The 18,961-nt window shown below is 53.2% G+C and overlaps 2 protein-coding genes across 2 annotated transcripts in view; one reads left to right on the top strand and one right to left on the bottom strand.

Annotated features, from left to right (window-relative positions):
• Positions 1-6,065: 6,065 nt before the first annotated feature.
• FZD9 (frizzled class receptor 9) lies at positions 6,066-13,747 on the top strand. The gene is made up of 2 exons (XM_079954455.1): positions 6,066-11,701; positions 11,923-13,747. Exon 1 carries the CDS (start codon positions 6,178-6,180, stop codon positions 7,990-7,992), a length of 1,815 nt encoding a protein of 604 aa, XP_079810581.1. The 5' UTR covers positions 6,066-6,177; the 3' UTR covers positions 7,993-11,701; positions 11,923-13,747.
• A 1,615-nt stretch (positions 13,748-15,362) lies between these two features.
• The window catches only part of BAZ1B (bromodomain adjacent to zinc finger domain 1B), a 30,211-nt gene continuing 26,612 nt past the window's right edge, over positions 15,363-18,961 (bottom strand). The window contains exons 18-19 of the mRNA XM_079954454.1: positions 18,464-18,567; positions 15,363-17,172 (exon numbers count right to left, since the gene is read on the bottom strand). Of these exons, the coding sequence (XP_079810580.1) occupies positions 16,803-17,172; positions 18,464-18,567 (474 nt within the window). The 3' untranslated portion in view covers positions 15,363-16,802. The remainder of the gene's footprint in view (positions 17,173-18,463; positions 18,568-18,961) is intronic.

Below are 18,961 nucleotides of genomic sequence, written 5' to 3'. Positions count from 1 at the left end.
CTCAGGCCCAGGTACAGTGGTGCCCCTCAAGACGAAAAACTCGCAAGACGAAAAACTCGCTAGACGAAAGAGTTTTCCGTCTTTTGAGGTGCTTCGCAAGACGAATTTCCCTATGGGCTTGCTTCGCAAGACGAAACGTCTTGCGAGTTCTTGCGAGTTTTTTTCCCTTTCCCCCCCTTTTTCTAAGCCGCTAATAGCCGCTAATAGCCGTGCTTCACAAGATGAAAAAACCGCAAGACGAAGAGACTCGCGGAACAGATTAATTTCGTCTTGCGAGGCACCACTGTACAGTCCAGGAGCCCTTGCTGTCCCTGTTTTCCCTGCAAGCCCCGCAGCTCATCCTGCTGCCCACCACCCTTTTAGAGGGTTACTAGGTCTGGTTGGGGCCTCCTGGTGTTGTCCCAGCAGCCAGGATGTGTCTGGAGATGTGTGCCAGCAGCCATAGGGCCAGCTTCCTTCTGAGATGGCTCCTGCCTAAGGATAGGGCAACTCACATAGGAGCAGAGACAGTTAACATTTGGAGCCAGATGAAAAGGGTTAGTAGCCTGGCAGCAAGCAAGGGAGGGGGGCCAGCAACCTCCCTCAGCCTTGGGCTCCTACCCCCCACCCATGCATTTGGGGAGCAGCCCCTTTGAAAGTGTCACAAGGGGATGTGTTGCGTATGAATGATGATGGTCCACCACTCTGTGCCTTGCCTGATAGCCTGGCTTGCGAGTTTAAAAGCGCGCATTGACTCTGAAAGCCACATGATTACTCTTGGCCAAGCCTTGGTGCCTCTGGCCAAGAGCAACAGTTTTACATATTAAAGCTAGATTAAATTAAAAGGCATGCATTTTGTGTTTGTGTGTCGTCAGGAGCCTGTTAACTCTTGCCTGCCTCAGCAACGCACAACTTTCAGAGAGGGGCAGAGAGGGTTGGTCTCCGGCAGCTAGAAGATCAAAGACTAGTGGAAGCACTTCCTCACTCCAGTCCGTGGAAGTTTATGCCATTGTTGCCATGCATGGCAGCCTCCAGAGCGAATAGTGGTTTTCAGGGGTCCCAGCACATTCCCCGGGGTGGTTTCGTTTGAATGATGTCACTGGAGAGACTTGCAGTATTTCTGTGATGCAGTCCAGCAGCTTCCTAGGGAAACATCCAATAGCCTCAGAGAACCTGTCAGGACACTGTGGCTCCAGAAGTGCTCGTCTACTGCCCTCTTCAATATACACATAGGCAACTCAGAATCATAGAATTGGAAAGGCTCCTAAGGGTCATCTAGTCCAACCTCCTGCAATGCAGCACTTCAGGGATACTATCTGACAGACCTGACATATTTTGCCATGCTTGAAACATCTCTATTTATTTAGTTCCTGTGGCTTATTGGTTTATTAATCACATTTATATCCCACCTTTTCTTCCCCTCCCAAAAGGTCAAGGTGGCTCATGTGATTCTCTCCTTTCCCCCATTTTATCATCACAATAACCCTGTGAGGTAGGCTTAAGCCCAGAGACAGTGATTGGCCTGTGAGTTTCATGGCTGAGTGGAGATTTGAACCTGGGTCTCCCACGTTCAGCCCCAGGGCAGCCAACATGATACCCTCCGATGTGGATGGGCTCTTAAAAGTCCCATTCGTTCCAGCATGGCCAAGGGTGATGGGAAGTTTTGCAGTCCAGCAACATCTGCAGGGGACCAAGTCAGCTACCCCTGCTGAAACCACAGCATGCTGCGAGGCTTTGAAACTCCCTCCCTAGCGAAGTCAGACTGGCTCCCTCCTTGCTGTCCTTCTGCCAGCAAGTGAAGACAGGCCTTTGGGAACTGACTGTGTTGGTTTTTTAAGGAAAGGACTTTTAACACCGCTGCTCTGCTTCTATTCTCTGCATTTTAATTTTAAATTGCTTTAATTCTGTTAGAGTTTAATTACTTTTTAATGGTTATCTTTTATACGTGCTTAGCTTTTAGTATTTCTTCTGTGTTGCTTTAAGGCACCTTGAGTCCCTGTCTGTGGAAAAGGAATAATAATAATAGTAGTAGTAGTAGTAGTAGTAGTAGTAGTAGTAGTAATAGTGGTTTTCCAATTCCCCCCCTCAAAAAAAATTGTGTTTATCTTTGCAATGTTATCTTCATTGCATGAAGTACCCAGGAATGTTTTTGGACCCACTTTTTTCAGCAGGACAGAATGACTTTATCCGTCCCACCTGATCCATAGGATGGCGCCATATTTGAATCTGACGGGAGAAGGCGAGAGAAAAGCAGGTCCTCAGTTGCTTCCCAGCATCAGGTGTCCTAGGTGCTTTCAAAAGACTCGCCCTGCCCACCTGCCAGCTCGCTTACTCAGCTCCCTGCTTGACCTGCAGATTTCTGAATAAACAGCTTATAACAAAAGGTGTCCTTGGTCTCCATTGTTCTCTCTCTTCAAGGAAACTGCATTCCCCTGAACTGAGATGTTGCCTCTTGTGTGTGCCTGTGGAGTGGACACTACAGGATCTCTGACAGCTGCCATAGTCACTCAACCAGGCTTTGAAATCAACATAGCCGGACATGTTTCTCTGGGGTCCGTCCAACAGGCAGAGATGCCTTTGCTGCTGGTAGCCAGTTCTTCCTAGAAGGGACCATGCACAGGCAATGAAAGGATGCCCCCTCTCTCTTCCCCTGTGGGAGATCCACTTATTTTTGTGGTACTTTTTAATGTGCTATTTCAAGACAGAAGTAATGGCACAAAGCAGTTGAATCCAGAGCGCAAACAGACTTCTTGACTTTCTGCCATCTGTGGAAATTGTGGGACCCAGACTCAAAACGATCCAGCTTCTGCCATCTCACCAAAATGTTGAGTGAAAGGGCATCTCACAGTCTCACAAGTTTGGATTTTAGGCCACATCTGAGGTTTTCTGGTGAGGCTGGACCACGGAGGCACCTGAAAAATCAGTGTGATGATGGGGATGGCTGAAACCAGAGTTTCCCCAACCCCAGCATTTTGGAGTGCTCAGGTGTGATTTAGTGGAAATTGTGAGGCATTTCAGTTTAGCATTAACCTACCAAGTTAAATGGAACGCAGGTGGCGCTGTGGGTAAAAGCCTCAGTGCCTGGGCTTGCCGATCGAAAGGTCGGTGGTTCGAATCCCTGCGGCGGGGTGCGCTCCCGTCGTTCGGTCCCAGCGCCTGCCAACCTAGCAGTTCGAAAGCACCCCCGGGTGCAAGTAGATAAATAGGGACCGCTTACTAGCGGGAAGGTAAATGGCGTTTCCGTGTGCGGCTCTGGCTCGCCAGAGCAGCGATGTCACGCTGGCCACGTGACCCGGAAGTGTCTCCGGACAGCGCTGGCCCCCGGCCTCTTGAGTGAGATGGGCGCATCAACCCCAGAGTCTGGCAAGACTGGCCCGTACGGGCAGGGGTACCTTTACCTTTACCAAGTTAAATATTTGGTGCCCTTTATTTGTAAAGGTCCAGATTTCAGCATGGGTAGTCAAATAGTCAGCCTGGATAGCTCCGATGGTTAGAGCGTGGAGCGGATAATGCCAAGGTTGCAGGTTCAATCCCCATATGGGACAGCTGAGCTATTGCTTGGATTAGAGCTGCCATACGTCCAGATTTTCCCAGACATTACCGGGATTTCAAAGGCAGGATTGACGTGGGGGGGGGGCGTGTCTGAAAAGTGGCTCCTTGATTTGGATCTTAGGCAATCCAATTTAAAAACAAAATAAAAAAAATCCTTCCAGTAGCACCTTAGAGACCAACTAAGTTTAAACTAAGTTTATATATTTTTTTATTTTGTTTCAACTATGGCAGACCAACACGGCTACCTACCTGCAATTTAAAAACCATGGTCTTTTGGCTCAACAACTTTGGGGTTTGTCTTAAAAAAGCTCAACAACTTTCAGGGTGTCCTGAAATATGGCAACCCTAGCTTGGGTGTCAACTTACTATGGAACTCTTTGCTGCAGGAGGCAGTGATGGCCACTAACTTAAAAAGAGGACTTGACAAATTCATGGAGGAGAGGGCTATTGATGGCTATTAGCCATGATGGTTGTTAGGGGTGCCAACTTGAATAAAATAAGGGGGACCAAGTAAGCCCTGTTCCACATAATCACATGAGGCAGCACACACATGCAAATTGTATGGCAATGCCCATCAACTGGGGGGGCCCTGACCCCCTCAAATATTTTATGGGGGGGGGGTGAAGGGACCTCAGCCTCTAGGTTGCACTGCATCCTACACATCCCACACAGTATAGAACCTCCCACACAGTAACCCTGTGCACATGGCAGTGTGTTCCCTTTTCATGCAGCCATGAGTTCCACAGGCCAGTGTCGCTTTCAGCCTGACACCAGCTCAGGAGAGATCCAAGGGCAAGGACTCTGAATCCCTGGAATGACAGGAGCCATGGGGGGACCATCTGTGTCACGAGCTGGGTGCAAAAGCCCCCCATATCACAGAAGTAGGGCTCTCCTAACCATCCCCTCAATCAATGCAGCTGTGTTGGGAGGGGGAGTCACCCATTTTTGCTGGATTATTTGTGTCTAAGAGGAGGAGGAGAAGGCCTGTTAGGGGCAGGCTGGTGATTAAATATTCTGTTTATGATCAGCTTTTGCTGAGCAGATCCCGGCATCTCCCTGGTTCTTGCCTACGTGTGACACATACATAATAGTCCCAGGCACTTAAACAGAGGCTGTTTCATCTTCAAAGCCGTTTTCTAAAGATGCCCTAATACATTAAACATGCCCACCCACCCCCTCCCCTTCCCATGGAAAGAGGAACAGCCCTCTGCTTGTCTCCGGCTGTCCTTCTGATGCAGTCTTCTGCTTCCTGAGGGTCAAGGGGGTCTTTTTTAAAAAGGATCCCAGAGAAAGAGAGACAGAGATCTATTTTGCTGCTTCAAGAGTTCTCAGAAGGATCCTTGGGCTCACTTAAAGCCTGAGGGGCTGCTTTATAGGGGCCTGCAGAAGCAAAGATTGAGTTTTTTTATAGATGGAATCAAGTGGTATATAAATTTGGTTAATTAAATGAAGACCTAGGGTGGCTTTTGACATGACAGCTGCACCCAAGGAGGTGCTTTGGGGCTTCATTCTTGTGCACAAGTTTGCAAGTCTAGATAGCAAGCAGGGGTTTGAATGGCATTCCTGCCCACTTTGTTGCACAAAATTCCCTGTTGCATTATCTGTGCCCCTTGGGGCAGATCTCTCTAGGTTTCTGCTGCCACTAGTAGGCTGCCCACCATCTCACCCCTAACACTCCCTGGTTAGCCCCCTAACCTTGCCTCCAACTCTAGGGAAGAAATGGTTCCTGTCACCATTTGACTTTCACCCCTGTAGTGGGACTACTTTATTTCAGGGTCCAAGGTGGCATTTTCCTGTTTGATTCAGTACCACAAATGCCACACAGACCCCTCCCTAGGTCAGGAGGTGCAAAGTCCCCATGCCTGGCTCCATCATTTGGGCACCCAGGAGAGAGAAAACCCCACAAGCAACTCTCCCTGGGAGTAAAGAGAGAAGCCAACTCACAATTTGCTCGTTTCTCATGGCACAACTGGCCAGTTGCCCAAGGAGAGGGCTGGCCCTGGATTAGGAGTACGAAAACTTCAGCCACTTCCAAAAATTAACTGGGACCCTCGAGGAATCACCTTGGGGGGCGCCCTTAGAGACAGACACACAAACATCCCACACACTCATACACAAACTGAATCTGGTGCTTTTCGAGACAGGGAGATGAGAGGGAAGGTCGATAGTGCGGGCGGAGCTTCCACTCTGCGTCGACCTGGCTGTTTCTTCGCTCTGCCACTCACACGATGCCGCTTCACGTGTCAGGCTCCCGCTCCAATGCCTCTCCCCACCCTTGGCAGCAGCAGAAAGGAAGAAACAACGGGCTGGCAGGGGCAGAGCAGAGTGCAAGCCGGCTTGAGGAAGTCGACAGCGCCTCTGAGCCCGTGCAGAGCGCCGGCCCGGCGGGGCTTCCCGGGAGGCGCGCTGCCCGAGCAGCTGCCGCCTCCCGCTCCTCCTCCTCCCGCGCTCCGCCCCGCGCGGGGTGTGTCCCGCCGGCGCCGGGCCCGCCTCCCGAGGGTGTAGCGGCGCTGCTGGCGCGGCGGAGGCGCCCACGAGCGGAGCGCCGGCCGCGTGGGCGCACGGGGAGCTGGTGACGCGCCATGCGGTGGCGGTGATCGGGAGCGGCGGCCGGCTCCGTGGTCGTGGTCGTCGCCGCTGCGAGGCATGGCCGGGCTGCTGCTGCCGCTGCCGCTGCGGGTCCTGCTGGCTATGTTGGTGGCGGCGTCGCCGGGCGCCCGGGCGCTGGAGCTGCTGGGCGGCGCGGGCGTCGGGGCGTACGACGCGTCGGAGCGGCTGGGCGGCGGTCGCGGCTCGGGGCGCTGCCAGGCCATCGAGATCCCGATGTGCCAGGGGATCGGCTACAACCTGACGCGCATGCCGAACCTGCTGGGGCACGAGCACCAGGGCGAGGCGGCGCTCAAGCTGCACGAGTTCGCGCCGCTGGTGGCTTACGGCTGCCACGGCCACCTGCTCTTCTTCCTGTGCTCGCTCTACGCGCCCATGTGCACCGACCAGGTGTCCAGCAGCATCCCGGCCTGCCGGCCCATGTGCGAGCAGGCGCGCCAGCGCTGCGCGCCCATCATGGCGCACTTCCACTTCGGCTGGCCCGAGGCGCTCGACTGCGCCCGCCTGCCCACCAAGCACGACCCGCACGCCCTGTGCATGGAGGCGCCCGAGAACGCCACCGCCGAGCCCCAGCGCGGAGCCGGCATGCTCCCGGTGGCCCCTCGCCCGGCCCGGCCCGCCGTCGAGGGCAGGCCCCCTCCGGCAGGCAGCCCGCCCGCCTCGGCTCCGGGAGGCCCGTGCGCCAACGGCGACAAGTTCCAGTTCGTGGCCAAGAGCGCGTCGTGCGCCCCGCGCTGCTCCCCGGGAGTGGACGTGTACTGGGCGCGTCGCGACAAGGACTTCGCCTTCATCTGGATGGCCGTGTGGGCCACGCTCTGCTTCGCCTCCACCGCCTTCACAGTGCTGACTTTCCTGCTGGAGCCCCAGCGCTTCCAGTACCCGGAGCGGCCCATCATCTTCCTTTCTATGTGCTACAACGTCTACTCGGTGGCCTTCCTTATCCGCTCGGTGGCCGGCGCGGAGGCCATTGCATGCGACCGTGAGGACGGGCAGCTCTACGTCATCCAGGAGGGCTTGGAGAGCACGGGCTGCACCCTGGTCTTCCTCCTGCTCTATTACTTCGGCATGGCCTCGTCCCTCTGGTGGGTGGTGCTCACCTTGACCTGGTTCCTGGCAGCGGGGAAGAAATGGGGCCACGAGGCCATCGAGGCGCACAGCAGCTACTTCCACCTGGCCGCCTGGGGGGTCCCCGCCATGAAGACCATCGTCATCCTCACCATGCGCAAGGTGGCCGGTGACGAGCTGACGGGCCTCTGCTACGTGGCCAGCCTGGACGTGGCCGCCCTGACGGGCTTTGTCCTCATCCCGCTGTCCTGCTACCTGGTGGTGGGCACCTCCTTCATCCTCACGGGCTTCGTCGCCCTCTTCCACATCCGCAAGATCATGAAGACGGGAGGCACCAACACAGAGAAGCTGGAGAAGCTGATGGTCAAGATTGGTGTCTTCTCCATCCTCTACACCGTCCCGGCCACCTGCGTCATCGTCTGCTACTTCTACGAGCGCCTCAACGTGGAGTATTGGACTCTCCGGGCCTTGGAGCACGGGTGCCTGCCTTTCCCCGGGCGCCGCAGCCTAGACTGCACCCTGGAGGCCTCCGTGCCCACTGTGGCCATCTTCATGCTCAAGATCTTCATGTCCCTGGTGGTGGGCATCACCAGTGGGGTCTGGGTGTGGAGCTCCAAGACCCTGCAGACCTGGCAGAACCTCTGCAACCGGAAACTGGGGGGCAGGACTAGAGGGAAGCCCTGCAGCGGGGTGACTTGCACGGGCACCCACTGCCACTACAAGGTGCCTGCTGTGGTGCTGCACATGACCAAGACGGACCCTTACCTGGACAACCCGACGCACGTCTGAGGCAGGTTGGGGCCTCCAGGAAACAGCTGTGCACATAGTTTGTAGCAGGTCAAGGAGCAAGGAGCTCCCGAGAATCTCTTGTGGGGGGGAAATGGTGGGAGGCAGAAGGAGTGGCTGTTTGTGGGCATCTGGGCAGGGCAGGGGAGCACTTTGTTATGCTGAAGAGAGCAGCTCATGGAAGCGCCCCCCCCACTTCCCTCCCTCCAACCCCCCCACCCCAATCATATATATAGCTATGCTTCCCAGCCTTGCGGGCTGGACACCTCCATTGCCAAAACTATTTCAGTGTTTCGTTTTGGAGGCGAGATGGGAGAGAGCATTTGTCCAAGTTTATTTAATTCTGTAATTTATTTTAGATTTTTTTTTTTTTAAAAAAAAGAAGAAATCCATTAGCTGAAAGAAATGGAAAAAGCGGGAGTGGGGGGGAGAAAGAAAGAAAGAATCCCCAATAAAACCTGGCTGTGTTATTTCAACTGAGGTCGATGCTGTTTGCAGGAATTCAGGAGGCTTTGGAAACAGCTGTTCCAAGCGCAGCATGGAGGGGAGGTGGGGGATGAAGAGAGTTTGGGAGCTGGGAGCCTGGATGTCTGCAAGAAGGAGAGCAGCGGGGCAAATCCTCTCACAGCCGGCCTGAGCTTTAGGCCTTGCCACCAGCGCGGGGAGACGGCTGGTCTGCCTTGGGGAGGCCTCCCTGTCCCCCACCCCAGCACCACCCCTGCCCAGTTGGGGAGCTTGTACAAGTTGTTTCGAGCAGCCAAGGCCAAGGACGGGAGGCTGTCAAAATATTTTTAGCCAGGCTGGAGAGTGACAAAGCTGAGCTGGCTGTGCCAAGGCTGTGCGAGTCATCACCCAGCAGCCCACCCCCTGTCTCCCCCTCGGGAGTCCCCAGCGCCTGCCCATGCTGTGACCTTCAGCCTCCTCTGCCGCTGAGATCCAGGAAGGGGCAGCTGCCAGGGGCTTGGGGAGAAGCGACTGCCTCCGGTGCTCTCTGCCAACCGAGAAGCCGGCATCCAGAGAAGCTGTGTTGCGTTGGCCCAGGACATTTCAGAGGCGTTGGGCTTGGTGAAATGTCTCAAGAGCTCCAGGGAAGCTAGGAGAGTGTGGGTCGCCAGTCCCCACCTCCATATAGTGCCCGGTTGTGGTTGCGGTGGCAAAGCAGTGACTTCCCACATACCCGGCTGCCATGCCATTGCAGATGGGCTTGGCCCCTTCTTGCTGAAACACCACCCAAAGCCCCCTTCCACTCCCCAGGCCCCCATCCCTGCCTCTCACCACAGCAGGAGGGCAGGGAGCTCCTTCTTCCCCAGGGAGGCTCTGGCCAGTAGCCAAGGAGAAGCCAGCTGCTGAGCGAGCCAGGGGGCCTGGTGGGGTGGGGGTTGCAGGGATCATTTGGCAGCAGCCAGCGGGGCTGCGGTGGAGGGCAGCCTTTGAGCAAAGCCCCCTTGCTCTGCCGGGCTGCCTGGGTCAGCTGCTCAGCTCCCAGTGCTGGTTTTGGCGCCCTCCAGCCCCGCCTGGAGCCAGGCCTTCCTGCAGATGAATAATCCTTTCCACCCTGGCTCCCCTCCCATCCAGGTGACTGGCCTTGGCGCCTCCAGCTCACTAGAGCCTTCTCTGGCGCTGCTAAGGGCACCAGCAGGCCTGAGGAAAGGAGAAGGGGGGGCCGTCCTGCATCAGAGGAAGCCCGCAAAACCATCTGCCATAATAAATTTGGGTTCCCCAACTTCCACCCAAGGGGGAGGCTCTAGAAATTGGGGTTCCGACCCCCTTGAGTGATGGAACTGGGGGGAATGGGACCTTTCCAGGCTGATTCTGGCTCCAGACTCCTTTGCCCAGGGATGCTTAGCCACCAGCTGGCGGGGTAAAGGAGAGCTGGGCAGCCATGTGTGTACAGAAACATGTGTTACTACATCAGAGCTTTCCAAACTTTTCATGTTGGTGACACACTTTTCAGATGTGCATCATTTTGAAACACAGAAACTTGGTTTTACTAGCAAACCGGAGGGTAAACTAACTCCGTTCCAACCCCAGGAGGAGCGTTCACACCTACACACTGCAGCCGACACACTAACATGTCGTGTGCTGCACAGTTTGGAAAGCTCTGGTCTGCATGACTAAGATCTTGTGCAAATAGGAGAAATGGCTGCAGGGAGTGATTTTTCCTCCCTCTCCCATAGTACTAGAGGCCAGGGTTCCCTGTAAAATTTATTGGAAGGCAAACAAAAACCACCCCTGCTGTGATGGTTACCAGCTTAGTTAGCTTGAAAAAGAGGATAGACGAATTCATGGAAGAGAAGAGGTTTGCTAGCAATGGCTGCTGCTGGTCTGGGTGTATAAGCAGAACCTCCAGATGCAGAGGCAGTCTGCCAGGGTATTGCCTGTTGCTGGGAGGCACCAGCAGAGGAAAGTTCTCATGTCCTGCTTGTAAGCCTCTGAGTGGCCTGGATGAACCTGGGCCTGATCTGGCAGCTGAACCACTTGGATGCAGGTACTGGATCATGCCAAGCCCTCAAGTCTTGTTAGCACAGGAGTCAGCAAACTTTTTCAGCAGGGGGTCGGTCCACTGTCCCTCAGTCTTTGTGTGGGGCTGGACTATATTTTTTTGGGGGGGAGGGGAATGAACGAATTCATATGCCCCACAAATAATCCAGAGATGCATTTTAAATAAAAGCGTTTTACTTATATAAAAACACGCTGATTTCTGGACTGTCTGCGGGTCGGATTTAGAAGGCGATTGGGCCGGATTTAGAAGGTGATTGGGCTGGATCTGGCCCCCAAGCCTTAGTTTACCTACCCATGTGTTAGCACAATCGCATCTCCATGCTGGTGATGGGAGGAGGGCTAGTTGGTATCCTTCAGGCACCCAATTTGGCCCAGGGGCTGCCTGTTGCTGACCCCTCTCCCTGCTGGGCTCTGAATGAACCAGGTGCCTGAGCTTCTTGCCTGCGGAAGGTGGTCTCAAGCTAACAGCTTTCCCATCAGTTTGGGGGTGTATACTGGAGTAAAGTGCAAATGGGGTTGGGTGAGGCAGTCTCCTGGGAAGAGGAGCTATGCAGAGCAGCCTTCAACAACCTGGAGCCCTCCAGTTTCTTTTGGGTTGTGGCTGCTACTGCCTCTGGGGTCATAATACAGCTGCGCTGCCTGGGGCTGATGGGAACTGTAGTCCAAAACATCTGGAAGGCACCCGGTTGGCGAAACCTGATGCGGAGCCAGGCTGCCAAGGGTTTTTAACCCCAGAGAGGAGCTCTCGTGCTGCCTGTTGCTCACACATGCCTGCCTTTGCCAGCTGTAGGAAATGCCACTGGGATAACCAGCTCTCTTCCTGGGTCAGGGGCGCAACACCTGGCAACCAGCACTGTGGGGCAAGGCCATCCGAGGGACACCCGTCCTTCTGCTCTGGGTAGGTAGGAAAGAGCAAAGTTTTGCCAGGAAGGCAGGGGGGCAGTGCTAGTGACACCTGCAGAGTGGCCTTCCTGGGCAGCACCAGGAAGGGCACTCAAGTGGTGCCCGCTGCAAGCGGGCATGTGACTCCTTGCTAAGCCAGTGAGGAGAGTTTTTTATAGTGTCAACCTGGAGATGGGCTTCCAACAGGGGTGTCCCCCCCCCCCGCCCTACAAGGGATGTGCACAGATGCTCTGGATGTGTGTTGCATTCTCGGTTGTCATGCTTTGCACTGTGGCAGCAAAAACAGACGTCCCTCTTCCCTCAAGTGGTCCCAGATGTGATGGTGACAGCGGGGTGGGGTAGTTCTGTTGGATTTCTTGCCACCCAAGGGAGCCAGAATCACTTGGCTCTGCCTTGTGCTCTTCAACCTCTTAATAATAATAATAATAATATTTGTACCCCATCCATCTGGACTATAAATCCCATCTGCCCCTGAGACTTTGGAGTGTTGTATTAGTGAGGAGACTCGCCTTAGTGTTCCAAAGTTAGTAAATTAACAAGCTGACCCTTTTTCTGTTTACACTGATTGTCAGCAGCTCTTCAGGGTGGTGGGGAGCAGGGCTTGATTTCTTTAATAAATATTAAAAGTGGCGCCAGAGGGCAAAGGCTTCACGGGGGCTGTGTGTGCATCCTTCAGTATGAGGATGCAAGGCAGAGGCAATTAGAAGACACTCTAGACAACTTTCTTCATTGCACAATGTTTTTTTGAGATCGGCTTCTCTAGCCGATGGGTTGCAAAGTAGTGGTAAATTATGTCAGGTGGTTTCCTGGGCCTACATGGTGAATCCAGGCTTGGGCATAACTTTCCAAGAGAGAGGACCTCTGCTTGAAATATGAGACTTATCTAGACCAGGGGTTTCCAAAGTGTGGTCCGCAGACCACCAGTGGGCCGTGGTGTGTCTATGGATGTGTGGTTTGAGGACAAGAGATGGCTCTTGCAGTGTGCTGAATATTCACTTGGCTTTTCAGTTGTATTTTTATTATTTGTTCTATTGCATTTTGAATTTTGCTGCAACAGGCAGAACAATAAGTGGTCTAGCAAGACCCTTAGCAGTTTTCAAGTGGTTGGGGGCTTTTGAGAACCACTGATCTAGATAGATGGCTGGACAAGGGCTGAGCTGAAACAAGAGGGGCTTCTCAAACATCTTTAATCTCCGTGAAAAATTCTTTCCCACGCCTGTTTTTTTTGGGGTGGGTGTGCTGCAAAATGGGGTGAAATTCCAGACACAGAACATGCAGTCAGTGTTGCACTCTGATTTTGCTAGACAGGCCACCGTGTGGCCAAAGCTAGGTGGCACAGGTCTTGTGTTGCATTTGATTCCTTTGATCGTCTCAGAAAGAAGCTCCTGCTTAGAAATAAAATATGTCAAAGCTACAAATTCAGGGAGTTGGGAGCAAGCAGTATGCAGTTCAGCACGTGGAAAAGGGAGGTAGGAGGTGCTGCAGGCAACTTTTTCACTCTGCATACCCCTCACCCAACATTTTTGCTGCTGCAAGCAAAGCAGAGGAAGAAATGAACACACTTGTGCATGTATATGACCAGGTATACAAATTGGGGCTTCTTTAGCTGCAGAGAAATGTAGGCTTGGAAGCAAAAGTTCAAAGACCGGTGGCGAAGCCCATCTCTGAATTGTGGAGGAGGCTCAGTTGCCGGATCCCTCAGCCTGCAGCACAAAGCCCCTTTTGGCTCAGATCAGATGAAGTAATCCTCCCTGCCCAGCCACCCATGCAAGCAATGCAATTGCTTGGATTTTGAAGCAGTTTGTTCTTGAAAAACGCAACAGGTGCTTGTTTCTCATCAGCAGCAGCCAGTTCTAGGGCCCTTCTGTATGTAAAGCACTTTACAGTTTTGATTGTTCCTATAAACACCTCTGTGATGTAGGCCACAACTTTCCCCGTTTTGCAGAAATGAAGTTATATACGTCTATGGGAGAGGCAGGAACTGAACCCAAGCCCCTCAAGAGCCAGATCTCACAACTTGACCGCAGTGCCTTGATCCCATAGACCCCAAGCAATCAGAGTAGTTTTCCCACAGGGGGTCTGGCTTCCCTAGACTAAAACCACTAAGTTCCTTCTAGCCCAGAAAACACAGAAACATCACATCGCTTTAATGTTTTAATAGGCATGCCAAGATCTTTATTCAAACACCTGTGACAGCTTCAAAGATTAAATTAACCCAAAAGTAAGGTGGCTTGCGTGAAGAAGCCAGGCTGCAAACAACATAGGCAGCTACCTTCTCTGGGCCACGTGCCCCCATGAGGGAGTGATGCTAACTGGTAATGAGCAAGAAATTAATTGAATAAACCTTTTTTTTTTTTTAAAAAAAGGACTGTGGTCTGGCAGATTCTTTAAATATCACGTTTAGCATTCGAAGATGTAACTTTTCCAGTGTTTAAAGAGCTTCACGTATTTACAGGCAGCTGGTGATATAAGTGGAGCGTTGTTTTCAGGTCGGCTGTGTGGAGGCTTGAGGCTGAGGCTGGGCAATCCAATCAGTATAATGGGAGGTCAGATCTTGAGCATCAGCTCCTACGCTCAGGCATGGCACTAGCCAAGCCTTGCAACCTACAGAGCATCCTGTTATGGGTTGAGGGTCAGATGCTCAAGCTGTACAGCTGATAAATCTCAACCCTACAAGGCTGCTGGTCTCTAGAGTTCTCACTGAAGGCATTTAAGCAAAATGCCAAGAACCAGGTCCCTCATTTCATACCAAGTAATCCCGGCAGAAGTGCAGGCACCAATTCTGTATTTGTATCTCAGCCCAGGCAGAAGAGGGGTGTGTACATGTGGAGCCAAGCAAGGGTGGTCTGCAATCCCTCTGCAATTGGCCCTCATAAATGGCCTATTTGTACTCTGGCAGCCGCAAGCACAAGCTCTCTTTCCGCCCGCCTCCCTCTCACAGCCCCATGAAAGCAGCTGGATATCGGAGCCTGGAGAGATGGTTTGCGCGTGGAGACTGTTTGCTTCCACCAAAGGAGCTTTCAGGGGCTTTCCCTCCCACCTCTGGGGAAGTCAGGCTTCCTGGAGGGCAGGATTATGAAAATGGGATGGAGCTGTCAGCTACCTAGAAATGGGGCTAGCACCAAGTGGCTTCTATCTTAAATGCCCCCCGCCCCCCGCTATCATGAGGCTCCACCAATGCCGCTCACCTCACTCATCAAGCTTAATTCTTCACCAGAGTGGCACACTAACTTCTCTTAGGGCTTTCCTGGGTGGTGGGTCCTGGGCTGCACTGGCAATTCCTGGAAGAAGTGGTGCTTTTGGAAGACCTGGTGGTCTCTGGCCTGGGTGAAGACAAGGTGATGAAGGGATGGGTGGGAGGCACAGCTTCTTTCTGCCCTAAGTCAATGCTTCTGAATCAACCTATTTGTGGACACAGCTGTTCATTGTGTGCTTTTGTATGCAAACTTTAACAGTAGCCCACCCAAAGGCAGCTCCTTGATGCAGCAGGCAGCCCTGTGGCGCAGGGACCAACGAGCAAAGCTCCACACTGGTTGGATGGCCATCTGCCAGGTATAATTTAGTTGTGATTGCTGCCTTAACTAGGTGACCCTGCCAATGCCACATGTCTATGCTTTGCCATTGAGAGCCCCTCTCCAGGCTCCTGGTTTGAGAAAGGTGGGTTTGCACAAAAGCCCTTCACTGCAGCTAGAAGAGAGGCAGCTAATTGGGGCCCTACCAGCTTTCCTCATTCCTGACCGCTGGGAGTTGGGAACACAGCAGGTTCCCCATCCCCAAGGCAGACCTTTTCCTTAGAACCATCCCAGCCAAGGAAGAAGAGAAGGCAGGCAGAGGCCACAGGCTTCATCAAGAGATGCTGGAGTAAAGACACCACCACCTTACCCTCTCCAGCCAGGCCCCAAATTTAATTTCGCTTAGTTTCTCAGACCCTAGAAAGACCAGTAAATACAAGCAGGAAGAAAAACAAGTTTTGCTTTTATATTTCCAATTTATTACAAGTACAGCCCTTAGCAGAATTCCCCCCTCCCCCAACAAACAACCTTTTCTTTAAAAAAATGTAGTCCAAAAATGTTTCATCGTGTAGAGGTTGGAAAGGGATGGGGTTGGTAGGGCTTGATAGAACAAAAACTGAAGGGGAGAAAGTGGGCAGGTTGCAAGTGACGCCAGAGGTGTGTCTGTCAGTGCTAGAGCCCAGGCTGGAGTCCTCAGCACCACATCCTCCCGTGCCCCAGGAGAAGCAAAAGGTGGCCAGGGAGAGCGAGAATTCCTTGTTTGCAATCCCACAGCCTTGAATTCAAAGGTTGTGGGGAAATAAATGTCGCTTGAAATGGAGGAAAGTCAAAACAGAAGACTGAGGTGGCCAAGGCAGAAAAGAGCTGCCTCTCCACCTGGGTGATTATTGTGCAAAGGAGACCCTCCTTTGACCCAATCCAGATTCCAACATCAGGAAAGGGGAGACGAACGAGGCAGGCTGGATGGGGTATGGCTAGGAAAAGAGGGAAGAACAAAGCTACGAAGTGTACAACCCCAATGGGTTCCCTGGGCCAACTCCCAGCTACTTTATCTAAGAAAAAACAAGTGGTTTATAGAGGGGGCCAGGAGGAAGGAATATAAAGCAAACACATCCTCATATAAACTGTACAGTACATGTCAGAGCAAAGACAACTGTATCTTACAAGGCGTTTTGTACAAGGTCACTGCTGGAAACAAGAATCTTAACTAGAGAAAAAAATAAAGATTGAAAGTCAAAGAACCAGCGTTCCTCCTGCCAAACTACAGGATTTATCACACTCTGCTCCTGGGGCAGGGGAGGCCGGAGGGTGGGGAGAGCAACTTTCCCTCTGCTGCATCCAAAATAAGGAGGCTGGAGAGAGACAAGCACCCCCAAAGCTGGTCTGCACAGAGATGCTGGTGAAAAAAAGGGGGAGTCACTCTGGAAAAGTAAGTGCTTGCCCGCCCTCCAAGGCGGCTTCTGCTCAAGGGGGCTGATCAAGAAAGACAATCCGTCAGCCTATGGGGTTGGGCATCCGAAGTGGAGCATGGCAGCCTGGACCTGTCCCTGGCTGCCAGGACCGCAGAGGAGAGGAAGGTGACCATTGTGGTTCAGGAGACCCTCGTCCCATCCCCTGCTGTGCCCAGGCTAGAGGGGACTCCCTCCACTTATCCCCCTGGCCCTCCTGCCTTCTAAAAACCTGCAAGAATTGCCTGTGCTGCTGCTGAGGAATTACTAAGCCATCTTTCCCAGTTGAGGGCTGATCAAATGCTTTCAGGAAGTTGCTGAGAGTTAAGCTAGAGCGAGCTGAGGGAAAGCCAGGTGGCCCCTGCCGCCTCCCAGCTCCCTTCGCTGCAGCCTGCGCAAAGCCGGCTCCAACCGCATCCCGTCCGGAACGTGGAGAGGGGGCGGCCCTTCATTTCTTCCTCTTCCGCCCCCTCGAGTACTCCAGTGCCTCGGGGTCGCTGTCCCCATCCGCCTCCTCCAGTCCTTGGCTGGGTGGGGCCAGAGGCCGCTTGTGTTTCCGTCGCGAGTACATGTGGCCAGGGAGGTGTTTGTGCATCATGTCAATCAAGCACTGTTCCGTCTTCTCCAGGCAAGAGAGGACATGGCTGCCATTCTGGTTGTACTGCTCGGCGTTGGCAAAGACCTGCTTGATGTCAGAAAGGAAATCCTGCACCGAGCGGTAGCTGCCGCACGAGCACTTGCTTTGCATGGTCTGGAAGTCCATGGGGCTGCTGATCACCTCAAAGTAATCCTCCGCCTCCTCAGTGGTCACCGGCTCCCTGCCAAGGAAGGACACAGGGTTAGTGGGCAGCTAGGGCAGCACCTGCATCAGCCCAAAGGCTGCCTTGGCCTGACCCTCGCCTGCCACTCCTCCCTGTTTCTACTGTCCAAATGGTCAGAGACTAACACTCCCTGAAAAAGTCACCATCAAGGCGCAAGAGGCACAGAAAGGAACCCTCTCCTCTCCCGTCCCCCACCACTAGGCCATGAGCCTATCTATTCTTTTGAAAAAGCCAAGAATCTCCATGCACCCGTGAAAAAACACTGCACAGAATGCTGGTTATTTGTAGCCTCCTGGCGGGGGGAAGCAGGAAAGGGTTGGCACAGCTGAGGAAATTTTTGGGAGGTGGGTGTGGATTACAAAGGAACTCCCCTCGGATCACCAGTTATTCTGTTTCACATGATACCCACTCAGTGATCATTTAATTGTTTCTACCCAATTTGTGCAGGTGATATCTTCCAGTGTTTCAGTACACACCCAGTGTGGAGTGTGGAAAAAGTGAATTCCATTTTGGGGATCATTCGGAAAGGAACTGAAAATACAATTGGCCGTATCGCAAGGCCACTGTACAAGCTGAGGGTTGCAACTGGACTTTTAATATTGTGGACCATTCTGGTTGACTCGCCTTAGTTTGGTTGCTGGTTTTTGGACCTTTACCTGCCTTACCTGTAGGGCATGTAAAAGTTCAAAACCCAGCAACCAAACTGATAAAGGAGATGCAGCAATTCCCCTATGAAGAAAGGCTCCAGCGTTTCGAGCTTTTTGGTTTAGAAAGGCTGGAGACCGGGTAGAGATATATCAAATTATGTGCAGTGTGAAGAGTTTTTCTCCCACTCATGCAATATTGGAGCTCAGGGGGCCATCCAACAGAGCTGAATGCTTGGAGATTTGGACAGACAAAAGAAAAGACTTCACACAGCACATTGTTTCAGCAGCGCTACTTATCACTGTCACAAGACACAGCAATAGCCACCAACTTGGGCAGCTTTAAGAGAGAACTAGGCAAGTTTGTGGAGGAAGGCTGCCAATTGTTCCCAGGCACAAGGGCTAGGTACTAACCCCAGTGTTGGACACACTGTGTCACTAACCCGGAAGGTGCCATGTCACTGTGCGTCAGTCAACGCCGCCCTCCTGAATGGAAGGAATGGATGGCAGGAGGGCCCTTCCAGAGTGACTCCAAGTGAAACAGCCGGAACACAGATTCAAGGGGGCAGAGCGGGAGCCTGGCAGGATGTGGGGTAGGTTCTGTGTGGGGCTCAGCAAGGGGCCTTTCCCTCCTGGGGCCTCACCTGAAAGGCCAGCTGAAGCGATACTTGACAAGCTTGTTGAGGATTTCTTCGCACTTCTGCAGCTCTAGGTTCTGCCGGCGAGATATCTTCTTTGTTGGGTACATCTGGGAGAAGACAGGAGGAGGTGAGAGAGCTCCCCTGAGGCTGCCCAGAATAAACCTCCTCCCTCCCCATCTAGCCCAGCACACACCCCTGGAAGCCAAGGGGGCCAACACATGCTGCAGGGCACACGCCAAGCGGCCCCGACTGGGAAGAGCAGGTGCGCCTGTGGGGAGGAGCAGCTCAGCGAAGCCTCCCAAGGGAGAGCAGGTGGGCAGGGACAGCCAAGATCATGGTACAAAGCGACACTCAGGACTTCCAAGGCCCACCAGCAATAAAGCCCCAAACAAACGGGGCGGCTGCCAGAGCTTTGATGGGGCAGCCAAGGAACGTGCCCCCCACCCCTACAAGCCACCAGCTTGGATTTCAGGAGCCCTGCCCAGAGGAGAGCCAGCCGGA

The sequence above is a fragment of the Podarcis cretensis genome (assembly GCF_951804945.1).
Source record: "Podarcis cretensis genome assembly, chromosome: 15".
Classification (NCBI taxonomy): domain Eukaryota; kingdom Metazoa; phylum Chordata; class Lepidosauria; order Squamata; family Lacertidae; genus Podarcis; species Podarcis cretensis.
The sequence above is the reverse complement of the archived record's forward strand: the minus strand, read 5'-3'. Positions and strand labels throughout refer to the sequence as shown.

What these genes read in the sequence shown, in the direction of transcription:
- FZD9 (XM_079954455.1), top strand. Translation starts at nt 6,178, where the DNA reads ATGGCCGGGCTGCTGCTGCCGCTGCCGCTGCGGGTCCTGCTGGCTATG.